This window comes from Saccostrea echinata, unplaced genomic scaffold (genome assembly GCF_033153115.1).
Source record: "Saccostrea echinata isolate AGI-Se365-2 ecotype Australia unplaced genomic scaffold, CSIRO_AGI_Sech_v1 ptg000032l, whole genome shotgun sequence".
NCBI lineage: Eukaryota > Metazoa > Mollusca > Bivalvia > Ostreida > Ostreidae > Saccostrea > Saccostrea echinata.
This window is the reverse complement of record NW_026889781.1, coordinates 4,287,445-4,301,055: the sequence shown is the minus strand read 5'-3', so window position 1 is coordinate 4,301,055 and position 13,611 is coordinate 4,287,445. Positions and strand designations below refer to the sequence as shown.

At 33.7% G+C, this 13,611-nt stretch overlaps 2 protein-coding genes across 2 annotated transcripts; both read right to left on the bottom strand.

Moving 5' to 3' along the window:
* Nucleotides 1–210: 210 nt before the first annotated feature.
* LOC133197962 (collectin-12-like) lies at nt 211–8,135 on the bottom strand. The gene is made up of 4 exons (XM_061334122.1): nt 7,805–8,135; nt 7,255–7,334; nt 5,300–5,387; nt 211–963 (listed from the first exon to the last, which is right to left on the bottom strand). Exons 1-4 carry the CDS (start codon nt 8,130–8,132, stop codon nt 701–703), a joined length of 759 nt encoding a protein of 252 aa, XP_061190106.1. The 5' UTR covers nt 8,133–8,135; the 3' UTR covers nt 211–700.
* A 1,930-nt stretch (nt 8,136–10,065) lies between these two features.
* LOC133197858 (uncharacterized) lies at nt 10,066–13,394 on the bottom strand. Its single transcript, XM_061334044.1, has 7 exons — nt 13,380–13,394; nt 13,277–13,340; nt 12,163–12,323; nt 11,608–11,672; nt 11,381–11,472; nt 10,974–11,083; nt 10,066–10,395 (listed from the first exon to the last, which is right to left on the bottom strand). Exons 1-7 carry the CDS (start codon nt 13,392–13,394, stop codon nt 10,066–10,068), a joined length of 837 nt encoding a protein of 278 aa, XP_061190028.1.
* Nucleotides 13,395–13,611: the final 217 nt, after the last annotated feature.

Genomic DNA, 13,611 nt, shown 5'->3' with positions numbered 1-13,611 from the left:
GGAATTAACAAATGTTACTAGGGTTACTTAAATAAGTTCGATTATTCAAGATCAGGCTCATGTAAGCAATATTACATGTACTTTTTATCGTATCATTTGTGAATTAAATCATAGAATAACTAAAACAACGTTAGTGCACGAAAATTTATTATCATTTTTTCAACTGTGATTGTAAATAAAATATGTATCAGCAACAATGCTGTTCAATGTAATTTCAAGTGAGTTTTCTTTATGAAAATAAACATATGGAAATAAAAGTGAGGACAAATTTAACATGTCCAAGAATCTCAATTAATCTGCATAAAAAATAAAATACATATTTAGCCCTATATAATACACAGTCTCAAACTGTAATTCTTTGTTCCTTCTTTGTAAGAAAATATGCATATGAAAAGACTTAGGGCAAATAAAAAGCAAACAAACTCAAATGTACAACTTACAATATGTGAAAGAAAGAATTTATTGGGTGTCTTTTCCCCTTCTAAAATGTTTCTATCAATATTAATTTGTTCCACATAATGGTAACACGTTCACAAATATAAAAGACACAACTCTCACAATTTAATAAAAACACAAAACTCCAATAAATATAAAAGTAAACTTTTCAGGTTCCTTCAAGAGATGTTCTCTCCTTTTCATATATGTTCCCTAAATTAATGTGAATACAATAAATTGTAAAATAGATTGCCAAAGACAAGTTCTAAACGTTCTGGCCAGAAGACTTTTCACAAATATATTGACTCTTGTGTGAACAGGGCCTATCATTCCATCTTCCATTTCTAAATAGGTCGATACAATCTTTTTCCTCTGCCTGATTAGGATAGCCAATGCTGGGTTGGCCTGGATACCAGTTTGTGAAGGTCATGGACAGGTTTCTATCGTTCCAGTGATATTTACCTTCAATTCTTCTGTCGTTACCACCAGTCCAAGCGACGCAGTCATAAAGATTACTTGGACATGTGTCTGGAATAAACATTTCTATACAAATTAATTCATTTACATAATAAAATTTAACAAATCAAGTGATTTCAACACATTCAATAAACAGTTTATAAATTATAAATACTTGTATATAAATCTGGACTATACGGTCTTGAGTTACACAAAAAAGAATAAATATCCTGCGATCAAAGTTTGTATGTGTCATGCGAATTTTTATTTGAGGACTTTCAAAAAGATTTTGAGGGTTTACCCGATGTTATTTGTAAATATGTACCTATCAATTGTATGTGTGAACCAAATTTTGTGGCATTGACTCAAATGTAAAAACTATGAACATGTATATTACAAAAACTAGAGTGATCCAAGGAACGCATGTGTCGCTGCTTTGTAACTTCATTAAAGATGTATATAAATGTAAGTGTAGTTAGCTATTTACTTTGTCTTTGTCCGAGACAAAATTTCAAATAGTAGAAATACTTTATTTCTACATAAATCTACTGGTTCATCGATAGGCTTGGTGAAAAAAAAATCACGTGCGGGTCGGGACAAAGAGAGACAGAAGCGGGGCCTGCAGCACGTGAATTTGCAGAATCACGAGCATGTAAATATAAGGAATAACTGTCAGATTTTTAGCTCACCTGAGCCGAAGGCTCAAGTGAGCTTTTCTGATCACATTTTGTCCGTCGTCCGTCCGTCCGTCCGTCTGTCCGTCTGTCTGTCCGTCCGTCTGTAAACTTTTCACATTTTTGATTCTTCTCAAGAACCACTGGGTCAATTTTGACCAAACTTGGTACAAAGCATCCTTGGGTGAAGGGGAATTTAAATTGTTAAAATGAAGGGCCAAGTCCCCTCACAAGGGGAGATAATCAAGAGAAGACAAAAATAGGGTGGGGTCATTAAAAAATCTTCTTCTCAAGAACCACAGGGCCAGTAAAGCTGAAACTTATATGGAAGCATCCTGGGATAGTGTAGATTCTAAATTGTTCAAATCATGGCCCCTGGGGGTAGGGCGGGGCCACAATAGGGAATCAAAGTTTTACATTGAAATATATAGGCAAAATCTTTGAAAATCTTCTTTTTAAGAACCACAGGGCCAGAAAAGCTGAAACTTATGTGGAAGCTTCCTTGGGTAGTGAAGATTCTAAATTGTTCAAATCATAGCCCCTGGGGGTAGGGCGGGGCCACAATAGGGAATCAAAGTTCTACATTGAAATATATAGGCAAAATCTTTGAAAATCTTCTTCTTAAGAACCACTGGGCCAGAAAAGCTGAAACTTATGTGGAAGCATCCTTGGGTAGTGTGTTCAAATCATGGCCCCTCGGGGTAGGGCGGGGCCACAATAGGGAATCAAAGTTTTACATTGAAATATATAGGCAAAATCTTTGAAAATCTTCTTCTCAAGAACCACAGGGCCAGAAAAGCTGAAACTTATGTGGAAGCATCCTTGGGTAGTGAAGATTCTAAATTGTTCAAATCATAGCCCCTGGGGGTAGGGCGGGGCCACAATAGGGAATCAAAGTTTTACATTGAAATATATAGGCAAAATCTTTGAAAATCTTCTTCTTAAGAACCACTGGGCCAGAAAAGCTGAAACTTATGTGGAAGCATCCTTGGGTATTGTTGATTCTAAATTGTTCAAATCATAGCCCCCAGGGGTAGGGCGGGGCCGCAATAAATATTACAAAGGGGAGGTCTTGTGAAGAACAGCAGGGCAAAAGTAACTCAGGTGAGCGTTGTGGCCCATGGGCCTCTTGTTTGGTTTCATGACGATGATCAATCGATTGGCTTGCGTGATAATTTTATGCATAAACGCCTTCGGCATTTTATGCAAATTATCACGCAAGCCAATCGATTAATCACATCATGAAACCCAAAAAATTAGACAGTTATTCCTTAATTAGCACGATAGTTCATGAATGCACAAAAAAGCATCCACACATAGTATAAGATTGCGATAAAGTCTGACAGTCAAAGAAAATATGATTCCCAACAATCAAATAAATAATTAAGTTGAAATTATTATAAAAATAATTTATCATTTTACATGTGTTAATACCTGTTTCAAAATCTTTACACCAATTGTCACTCTACACGATCTTTTGTGGGATACCGATCCCGATGTATTTTCATAAAAATTTAAATTTCAGTTTGTGGTAACTGAATACCATTCAGTTTCAAAGTACAGTATTATTAGCTCATTTTTTTCTGTATGTTGTTTAACGTCCCTCTCGAGAATTTTTCACTCATGTGGAGACGCCACAACTTGCCGGTTGAGAGCTGCAAATTTTGTCCTATACTCGGCACTTACGGCCATTGAGCAGTAAGGGATCTTTTTCGTGCCAGCACTTACTGCGACACGGGGCCTCGGTTTATACGGTCTCATCCGAAGGACCGGTCTCCACGTCCCACAGTGGGATTCGAACCAGCGACGTAAGGATCAACTCCTTACACCGCTACTCTAGAGCAGACAGACATACAGTAGACAGACGCCGGGTAAAGTGATCCCTACATGTAAGTGCCACTCTGCTCTGTAGGCGACGCAAAAATTGCTCAATTCATTAAAATTTATGCATAATTGCGTACGATTAAAGCTAAGGGAAACGTCTGGTTAACACTTATAATTGTTTCAATTTTATAAATTACCTATATATAAACACAAGATTGAATTGTTCCTTTATCTAAAGGACTTTTACCCTTTATTGGGGTGAAATATTTTGAAAACATAAAACTAGATAAATCTTCAACAACATTTTGGAATTGAAAAAATGTTTTGGGTATGCTGCTTATTATAATAATTAAACTCATGATTTACTCTTAAGCAGAAATATCTTAGCCAGTCAATAAGACTCTGATTCTACAAGAACTCTGGAATTGGTATTAAAAGGATGCTGGATATTCATAGACAACATCTCTGTGGTCTTTGAAGGTCAAACTGTTGAAATTTCTAGGGACATTGAATGTGCTCCATTATTAGCCGACATGTTTTTATATCACTTTGAAGATTGATTGATTGATTTGTTGTTGTTTTAGGTCCCGTTCGATAATTTTTTTCACTCATATAGAGACGTAACCATATACTGGTGAAGGGCTTCAAATTTAGACCTTTATTAGGCACTCAAGATCTTTGAGATGTGAAGTTTTTTTATCGTGTCAACGTCAACCTTGACATGGGGCCTCGTTTTTTAAGGTCTAATCCAAAGGACCCTCACTTGTCGGTGGAGAGCTACAAATTTTTACCTATACTCGGAACTCAGGGCCACTGAGCAATGAAGGATCTTTTTCGTGCCAGCACCTACTGCGACACAGGAACTCAGTTTATGCGGTCCGAAGGACCGGTCTCCAGGTCCCACAGTGGGATTCGGACCCGTGACGTAAGGATCAACTCCTTACTCCGAGACTCTAGAGCCAACGCGCTAACCACTGCGCCACGCGGGCGACTTCCACATAAGAAGAAGAGACGCTATTGGTTTCAACTCCACATTCAGATCTATATGTATCGATGACGTTTTATCAATTAACAATTGCTACATCAATTCCTATTTCGTTCGACTTGTTATATCTCAGTAAATTCGAGGTACAAGGCACCGCAGAGTCTGCCACATCTGTTTCAAAGTTTGATTTTTTACTGACTATAGACGGCAACCGAAATACAGATCTGGCGGGTGGTAGGCATGGAATGCTTTCTCCTCCTACGCACCAGATCCCATCTTTGAAATTTTCAAGGATCCGTGATTTGTGCCCTATTCACCCATTTGTTTATATATTTGAAGGTTTATTTAAGACTGATCACAGTTCGTTATCTTCACCTTTTTGCATTTTTCTGAAGTAACTAAGGACTTACCTTCAAATGCATTTCATGGAGAAAAGGAGGCAAGGAACTGACAAATAAGTTGATGTTACTTAGATTTTAACAATCTTGTTTAAAGGCAGCTTTTAGCAAATTTTGCGGTCCTTATAATTACATTGTTTGTAAAACCTACGGTTGGCTCGTATATTGTCTGATATATTTCATACCTTTTGTTGAGTCACTGGTTTTACACTAAATTTGACTCTGGAGTAAACCTGATCAATAAACTTGGATTACGATGGTGTGCCTTGTCCGGGGATGGTTACTCCTCCTAGGTACCTGATCCCACTTCTGAGGTGATCAGAGGTAGATGTTTTGTGCTATTCACGATTTGTTTTGTTACATGGATTTATTGTTGAACAGATCGTTATCTTTACTTTTTATATTTTCTTTAAAGACAGCTATTTCAACCAGTCAAACAGATTCCTCTTTAATAAAAAATGACTAGCCTCTAAAGAGAAATGTCTCAACCAGCAAATTAGATTTTTCTTCAGTGATATATGACTAACCTTTTAAAACGAATGTTTCAGCCAGCCAATGAGATTCTTCTTTAGTTTCTATTTCTACAAGATGGGAACATCTTGCCTCACACTCAAACTATAAAAGAAATTTCTCTTTTAATTAAATATTCTTTTTGTCAATTATTTGTTTTTTTTTTCACACGAGATTAAGATTTTTCTTCTTAAAATTAAAAAAAAATGGTTGAGTAACTATGTGTATGGTGGCCCTCGTGGCTCTGTGGTTAGAGCGTTTGCTCTATTGTCACGGACAAAGGAGTTGATCCTTACGTCGCAGATTCAAATCCTTCTGCAGGACTTGGAGTCCCGTCCTTCGCATGAGACTTATAAACCGAGGTCCCGTGACACAGTAGGAGCGACTTTTGTTCCCATGGTTGCCCCTTTTGTTTGTCGAAAAAAATGTCACCAAGAAAGAAATGATTATTTTGAAAAACTATTTTTAATTCTTCAAGGATAAATTCTTTAGAAAATCTCGGCTGGATTACATCTGGGTGCTTGTCAATCAAACAGAAAATGGCTTCTATCCCTACATGAACGTTTTGAGGAATTTTTGTATATAAACTAGTGACATCAAAAATCACTAACTTCGTATTTTCTTCAACCTTTTCTGGAATGTGGTTGAAAAAATCCATCTCGTGACGAATAAAACTGGGTACTAATTTGCAGATAGGTTTAAGTAGAATATCTAGGAAATTACTTAGCCCTTGCGTTGAACAAGAAGTTCCTAATTACGCAACCCTAGTTCTAGGCTTTCTGGAGGAAAAAACTTTTTTTTCTTAATTGAAAACATTTTTGGAGAAAAATTTGGTCTATACATTGACAGAATCTGGAATTATTTAGATGACTGATTTTCAACCAAGTACATACAAACATCCCTTAGCGGCACGGCTTTGGCAAATGGTATAAAAGGAGGATATGTTTTACAGTAAGCACCTTTGAAAATGTTTACCTGGGTAGAACTGATATGACTATTTTAAATATTTTATTCCACAGGTGAATTCAATATAGGTCACATCGGTAAATTCCTCTCGCTTGCCATAGGAACACATTGAACTTTTTATACATTTTTAATGTTTTAAGTACCAGCCTAATGTTGTGTCGATTTCCTGATTTCACAGATGTGTTCTAACTGCCTTTCGCACATGTTTGTACAACTAAGGCTGACAGTAATCAACAGCTTTGAAAGTATGACCGCCCTCGATTAATTATAGAAAATCACAAATGTCTGCTGAAATTTGTTGAATCTTATAGTTTCACTGAAAGGTGCTCACTGTAACAGGCCCAAAGAACTCAAGGAATTTTGTCGGGGGTGGGGGGTGGGTGGGGAATGCACATCCGAACAATTTCAGTTTGGAGGGGTGGGCACAACCTCATAAGTTTTCCATGACACTTGACAAGCAAAAGAATATTGGAGCACAACTATAAAGTAGTCTTGTTTTCTAGGGTATATCTTGGCAAAAATATTGATTGTTGGAAAGGGTGAGTTGAGGTTCCTACGAACCTGACACCGGCCAAAATATTGTTCTTTCTGTAAATACCGTTCTATATAAATCCTCGGTTTTGAGACAAAGTTATACTGTCGCAATGTTCACTTTAGAATTCAGACAGGCATCTAGTTGTCTTTAGATTAAGAGAGATCTTATGATTTTTTAAGATATGAGAGTTTTGTAAAAAAAAAAAAAAAAAAAAAAAAAAAAAAAAAAAAAAAAAGATATGGTGCAATTTCACCATAAATTTCGGTCTTAAAAAACATCTTTCTTTGTTGCAAGATACTTTTATGAAACGGGCCCATGAACTCTACTTTATTGTAGTGAATGGTTGTGTAAATGTTAAAAAGTTGTGCATGTACGTTTCAGAATATTGATTTTTTAGAAAACGTTTGTGATGTCATATGGTCTAAAAGTTCCTTGGATTCTCTTAAGTAATGTTTTTCATTGGGTTTTTACCTTTGCCTCAATCCACGTGACCTCTGTTTGGCCAATGAGATAGCAGTGCGTCCTATATTTCACCCAGCCCGGCTCACAACCTGTTTCAAAGGCACAAAATTCATGGAACTTTCAAAAATCTTCTTTCCTGTTAAATATCTATCAACTGTTTACATAGTGATAATATCCTCATATCCTCATCAAAAACTTTCATTTCAAAACTTCCTTACGTTAGTTTCAGGCTTATTATGTTTTTTTTTTTTTTTGTTTGTCTGACAGTCTCTCTACCTGTCTGTTTGTCGATACACACACACACACACACACACACACACACACACACACACACACACATATATATATATATATATATATATATATATATATATATATATATATATATATATATATATATATATATATATATATATATATATATATATATATATATATTCCAAAAATTGATTTAGCTCATGATTAAGCTCACTTCAAAAATGTTAATCTTTGTTAAATTTATGTTAAAGAAATAAATCATAATAAATTCGTAGTGTTTTAAATTATCTTTAACTTTTACCTTTCGGAGTGGTGTAATATACCCAGCCTTCCACAGGGGGACCAGGTCCAATAGACTGAGGATTTAACCTGGCACTCAATAACTTACAGGATTGCATCCTTCTGTTATATAAAATTGCTAAACACCCACAACGATACGTAAAACATTTTCGTGCACATGATGCCAGATTTACCTCCAAAATTTCTTCTCTGATATAAGAGGAATAGGCCATGACAGCATTATCGTATTCTGTGTCTCTTTCTAGTTTCTTTCCACAATAATCAGAAAAAGAACAGAGTAATGTTCCCATAAAGGTTGATAAGGAGCACGCTATATAAAAGGACCTCATTCTGATCATACTGAGCAATAGAATAGCACACTATGTATATTGATCTCATCTAAGTCTAGTCAACTACAGAAGCTCATTATGTACACGTTTTTTTATGCAGAGAAAAATCAGTCATCTGTTACTAAATATCAGAATAGAAATTATGTGTTAGTAAACCTTTCATGTGAGGATTGATTTTTTTACAAATTGCTTTTTAATTTTAAGGACCGTTGAAATATTAATTGGAAATGTAATAAAGTTACCGTACAAGGAAGACGTAATGTTTTATTCATTTTTCTCCGATGTATAGCTAAACTCATGATGCGATATCTTTTATGAAAAATGATGTTGTAATCAAATGCTATACTTTATGGTAGATTTGTAGTTATTGGCTTAGGATGTGTAAAGAGGAATGTTTATTGACAGAATTGAAAATCGATGGAAGGAACATTTGGGAAAAGAACGTTTTTTTTTTTTTTTTTTTTTTTTTTTTTTTTTTTGCCCCTCAATGAATTTCAAATTAATTTATCTAGTAATGTCTAGTTATGTTTCCTCTGTTATATTTCATTATTTATTTGCTTACCTAACGTATAGTGTCACATGACTAAGGAATATCTAAAGGGCTCTCTTAAAGCGTCCTTGGAGGTTATGACGATTTATTACATGTATTAAACTATTCATCGTGAGAAACCAAAGAATTATTAACAATGAATCATCAGGGAACATAGAACAGGGCATAAGTATCACAAAAGGCTCATTGTTTCAATAGTTGTTGGATGCTGGAATACCTCATTGACAATATCTATGTCTCTTAGGAGAGCAGATCTTCCAACAAACTATTGAATTTCGAAAGGTACTAATTGTGCTGTTTAATTAGCCGTCCTGTTTTTAAACTCTTTTAGAGCAGAATTTAGAGGGGACTTATAAAGGTTGCCTATATAAGCCTGATGTGTCCAATCCAATAATGTAATTGACTTCACATACTGAAATATTGATTTAATTAAATTAAAGCAGAATTTATTGAAGAATTTCGTCATGAGAAGACGATAACACTTGCTTTGGCTTCAACTCGACATTTATAGATATTTTGACGACATTTTGTAAATAAACAATAGTTAACACTGCATGAAAAACTGTCTTTACAAAGTAAGTAAAGGTATTGTAAATGTAATATTTACAATGTCTTTAATTACATTTAAGCACATTTACTTAAATAAGAAAAAGTTGGTAAATATGGTCTTTAATTACATTTACTGTGAAGTAAATTTTTGTAATGGCCCAATTTACAACATCTTTACAAAAAAATTAAATACAATATTTACTCAAGTAAATGTAACTTTACTGAAATTCAAAGGTTGTCTTTGTCAATGTATTTACAAAAAACTAAATACTATATTTACCACAGTAAATATGTATTTACAAAAACTTAAAGATCTTATTTGCCAATGAATTTAATTCAAGTAAATATTAAATTTAATTATAATTAAAGGTGTATAATTTTAACCCCTACACTTTATACTCCCCATTTCACAACTTTAATACAATACAGTTTCAATCCTTTTCAAAAATAATATTTGATTGCTTTGATTGTGTGTTCAAATCTGGACTCAGGACAGTTCCTCCTGTGAATTGATGTCAATAAATTACATAAACAAATTTAAAAATCAGTAGCTATTTATTACTTCATTTCTTAAACATTTGAAAATACATAAAATATAATGGAAGTTGATCACTAATGCATACTTAATATCAAACCTAGATACATGTTTATAACACAAACAAAGCATGAATATATATTTGAAAAAAGACATCAAAATATTGTGTCTGAATAATTGAAGTAAATACAAAAATGAGATATGGAATGCTATGTTCTTTATACAATTTGTCGAATCTAATGTAAAACAAGTTAAGTAAACAGTTATTCAATATTTACAAACAGGAAAAAAAAATAAATTTAAGAGTCAATGTTCAGAACCCAATCATGTCCACTGGCTAGTTTTGGGGGATCTTGTTGTCTTATTGACCCCCTGCTCCTCTTTGACAGAAGTCTTTTGCTGCGTGGAGGACAAGTATCTAAATATTTTTTGTCTAAGCTATCTTTAATTTTTTGAAGTTCTTCACTTTCCCAGGAATATGAATGCGACACAAAACCATCATCTCCCTCCTCATCACTACTCATGTATTTGTAGGCATTCGGCAACTGAAGGAAAGACTTGACCTTGACCTTTTTCTCCTGAGACCACCCTGTCTTCTTTTCAAGGGCTACTAGTCTTCTCTTTAATTTCTGTTAAAGACAATATAGTTACTAAATAAAATGCTGATAAAAACCATTTTCAAGGAGACTTTTTAGATATTCATTCATATGCATGTACATACTTAAATACATTTAAAGGATAGCAAAGGTGATACATTGATTCAGTTTTAATTAATAACATATCTTTAAATTGTCTAAGATTTGCATCAATTGAAAAAATAATTTCATCCAAATCTTTTTTAATTCAACACTTTACTTGTATTCAAATGAGAAATGTTCATATCAGCAAACACTCAAATGAAATTCTTTTGGCTACTTCATTCTCTCCCCCCCCCCCCCCCCCTCAGGTGATAATTCATGATTTAATTAACTCATCACAATTCTGGATTCTTTTCTTTTCTTTTCTCTTTGCCAAGCTTTTAACTTTAAGAAATATTGTAAGCCAATGAAAACTTGCAATGACCTTGAACAGCCAAGGTGACCCTAAAACAGTGTCAGTTCCCATGTGAAGGTAAATTTAACTCTTCTACTCTTGACAAGAATATTTCAGTCACCTGAGGTTTAACTGATTGTATGATCAACCCAACATAAAAATCTAAAAAGTTTACCTCTTTCTTTCTCTCATAAGTTGCCTGTCTCTTTTTATGTAAATCTGTTTTGTTCTTTTTCTGTCTGTTATCTGCCTCCTTTTGTGACGTAAAATATCTTTTAATTGCAGCTAAAACATAAAAGTAACTGGTCATTACACAAAAGCTTGGCACTTATTATTTAAAAAATGTTCAATGTAATTAATTACACTAATTTAATTTGCAGCCTCTGATTTCAATTAACTTTAAATTGCATTCAATTTTTATTATGAATAGCTCAAATTTAAACAAATGAATGAACTTTTACTCAGAATTTGAATTTTCTCTTTTAATGCATACAGAATGTACTCCACTTCAGATATATATAAAATGCAATGTATTAAACACAGGAATTTTTCTATAATATATAGTAATTCTTATTTAGGTACCATTTATAACATCAATGCTTTCATCTGGAGTGATTCCTTGCACACTTTTCCTAATAAAATCTGTCATTTCAGAGTTTTCTTCATCCATGAATCTACAAAATATTTATGTTATATATCATAGTAAAACATTTCACGAGTTATTTTAAATTATATTAAAATACATAAAGACGTAGGCTTTGATGGATGCAAGGAAAAGTGTTCGTGATTGTATACGTATGTAAAGATACCTTTTATTGCAGTTCCATTTCAAATTTGTCTGTTGGCCATTTAAATACGAGTCCTTCACTGCACTCTGAATAGAAAACAATTATGGTGTATTTATATACATTCTAGAGTGCAGGGGTGCAATACAATATGATTACAATACAAGCTGACCTTCACTGAATGAACTATATTTTTTATAGCTACAATATCAAATGAACTATGACTTAAGAGGAAGTACAAAAAAAGCCCCTACTAAAAAGAAAGATTAATAACATCATTAGAAGAAGTTCATTCTAAAAAGCACTGCTTAAATTTCTGCAGAAGAAATATTTGATTCTAGTTCTATTATATTAATACATGTATAACAGAATCATTACATATTTTCTGATTGAAAAAAAATTGTGCCCATTCTTTTAACCCCAACCCCCCCCCCCCCCCCCAACCCCGAAAAAAAAGAAAAAATTCTTTTAGACTTCACACATACATACATGTAGTTGTTAACATTCTGTTTTCGGAATTCTTTAGAAACTGTATCATATGTTTTTTGGACAAATTAGCTTATATTCTAAATTCCTCACCCTAATCCTTGCTGGAACCTGTACAGGTTCACTGATTTCTTGCTTTTTCTTTTCAATCTCTGCTTTAACTTCTCGGACATCTTTCTTTACAATGGCCAATTGTTGAAGAATTTCATTTTGGTTTGCAAGTATCTGTGAAATTTGCGTTTTCAGACCACTGCCTAAATGAAATTTATGAGATACATGTACATTATGTAAACGTATTAACAAAAAATATCTTGAACACTTCAAGCAGGTGTTTTTTTTTTTCAACACTTGTATATAAAATACCAGTGATTTTTTTTCTTTGCATCATATGTATCTTTTTATCAACATAATTGATCAAGTTCTTATCCCTACCTAACAGTCAGGGGCATAATGCAAACAGGTTATTAGAAAAATAACTTACATAAGTTATTTTACACCCATACAATTTTTTTCAACGATAACCTTTATAATCCTACTTGGACATTTATTTCTTAAGGTTTTTGTGTTTCCTGCCAATATGCATTGCATTTTGGGATTCCATTATGTAATACTAGATGGAGTGCACTGACTTCAATGGAGAACTGGTGAGGAGGCGGAGATAAAAAGCATTTTACTTCTTATTTCGGGGTGTTATTTACATGGTTTGGGTCAAGTTTTTTATCATTAAATAAAAAATTATCCCTAACTTCCCCCCAAAATTGAACAATTTTTCTGTAATGAGAAAGGTTTAAATTTAATGAATCATTTGTTTTTGTCTTGGTGCACGAGCAAAAACCTTTGGTGCACGGGGTGTGAAGTTAGGGAGGAAAGACACAAAGTAACTTAAACAAGTTATCATTTCATTGAAACTACAGGTGTATTTTTGGAAAGATAACTTGTTTGAGTTACTAATGCTGTAAAAAAGTAGGTCATAGCAAAGAGAGGTAACTCATTGTCACAAAAAAATAACTCATTTGAGTTATTTTTGACAATAACTTGTTTGTATTATGCCCCAGGCCCTGACTGCCAAAGTAAAAGGTCGAACATTTCCATGGGATTTATAAAAATTACCTTCTCACCAAAATTTCCTCATAAGCAAGGTCTTTACAACGCTGTAGTTCTACTGTATAAACATATAAATTTAAAATTCAAAATAAATTTAACTAACTGTTTGATGGTGTTCTTCCTGATGATACGCTGGCTGGCTGACTTTGGTTTGCATTACATGGTGTCTAAGCAATAATATAAATTGAAGTGTTAAAGTCATGCACACTGATATGTTCCATAACTTTCAGCAATATTTTTGCAACAGCTTTTGAATAAACTTTATCTCTCTATTTTTATTAAAAAAGTTACCATCACTGTTTCCTGAGAAGCAACAGACTGAACTTGCTGGGCCTTTCTTTGTGGATTATTTTGTCCTGTAGATCTTTTTCTCTGCAAAAAATATTAATAATACATCAAAAAATCCACAAACCTGTACAGTTCCACTGTAATATATAG

What these genes read in the sequence shown, in the direction of transcription:
- LOC133197962 (XM_061334122.1), bottom strand. Translation starts at nt 8,132, where the DNA reads ATGAGGTCCTTTTATATAGCGTGCTCCTTATCAACCTTTATGGGAACA. An exon ending in TCACGTGGATTGAGGCAAAG is followed by an intron (nt 5,388 to 7,254) that starts GTAAAAACCCAA and finishes TTTCTTTTATAG; the next exon opens with TTTGAGTGTGAGGCAAGATG. An exon ending in TGAAACATTCGTTTTAAAAG is followed by an intron (nt 964 to 5,299) that starts GTTAGTCATATA and finishes TGTTTATTCCAG; the next exon opens with ACACATGTCCAAGTAATCTT.
- LOC133197858 (XM_061334044.1), bottom strand. An exon ending in AAATGGAACTGCAATAAAAG is followed by an intron (nt 11,473 to 11,607) that starts GTATCTTTACAT and finishes AATATTTTGTAG; the next exon opens with ATTCATGGATGAAGAAAACT. An exon ending in AAGCATTGATGTTATAAATG is followed by an intron (nt 11,084 to 11,380) that starts GTACCTAAATAA and finishes TTTATGTTTTAG; the next exon opens with CTGCAATTAAAAGATATTTT.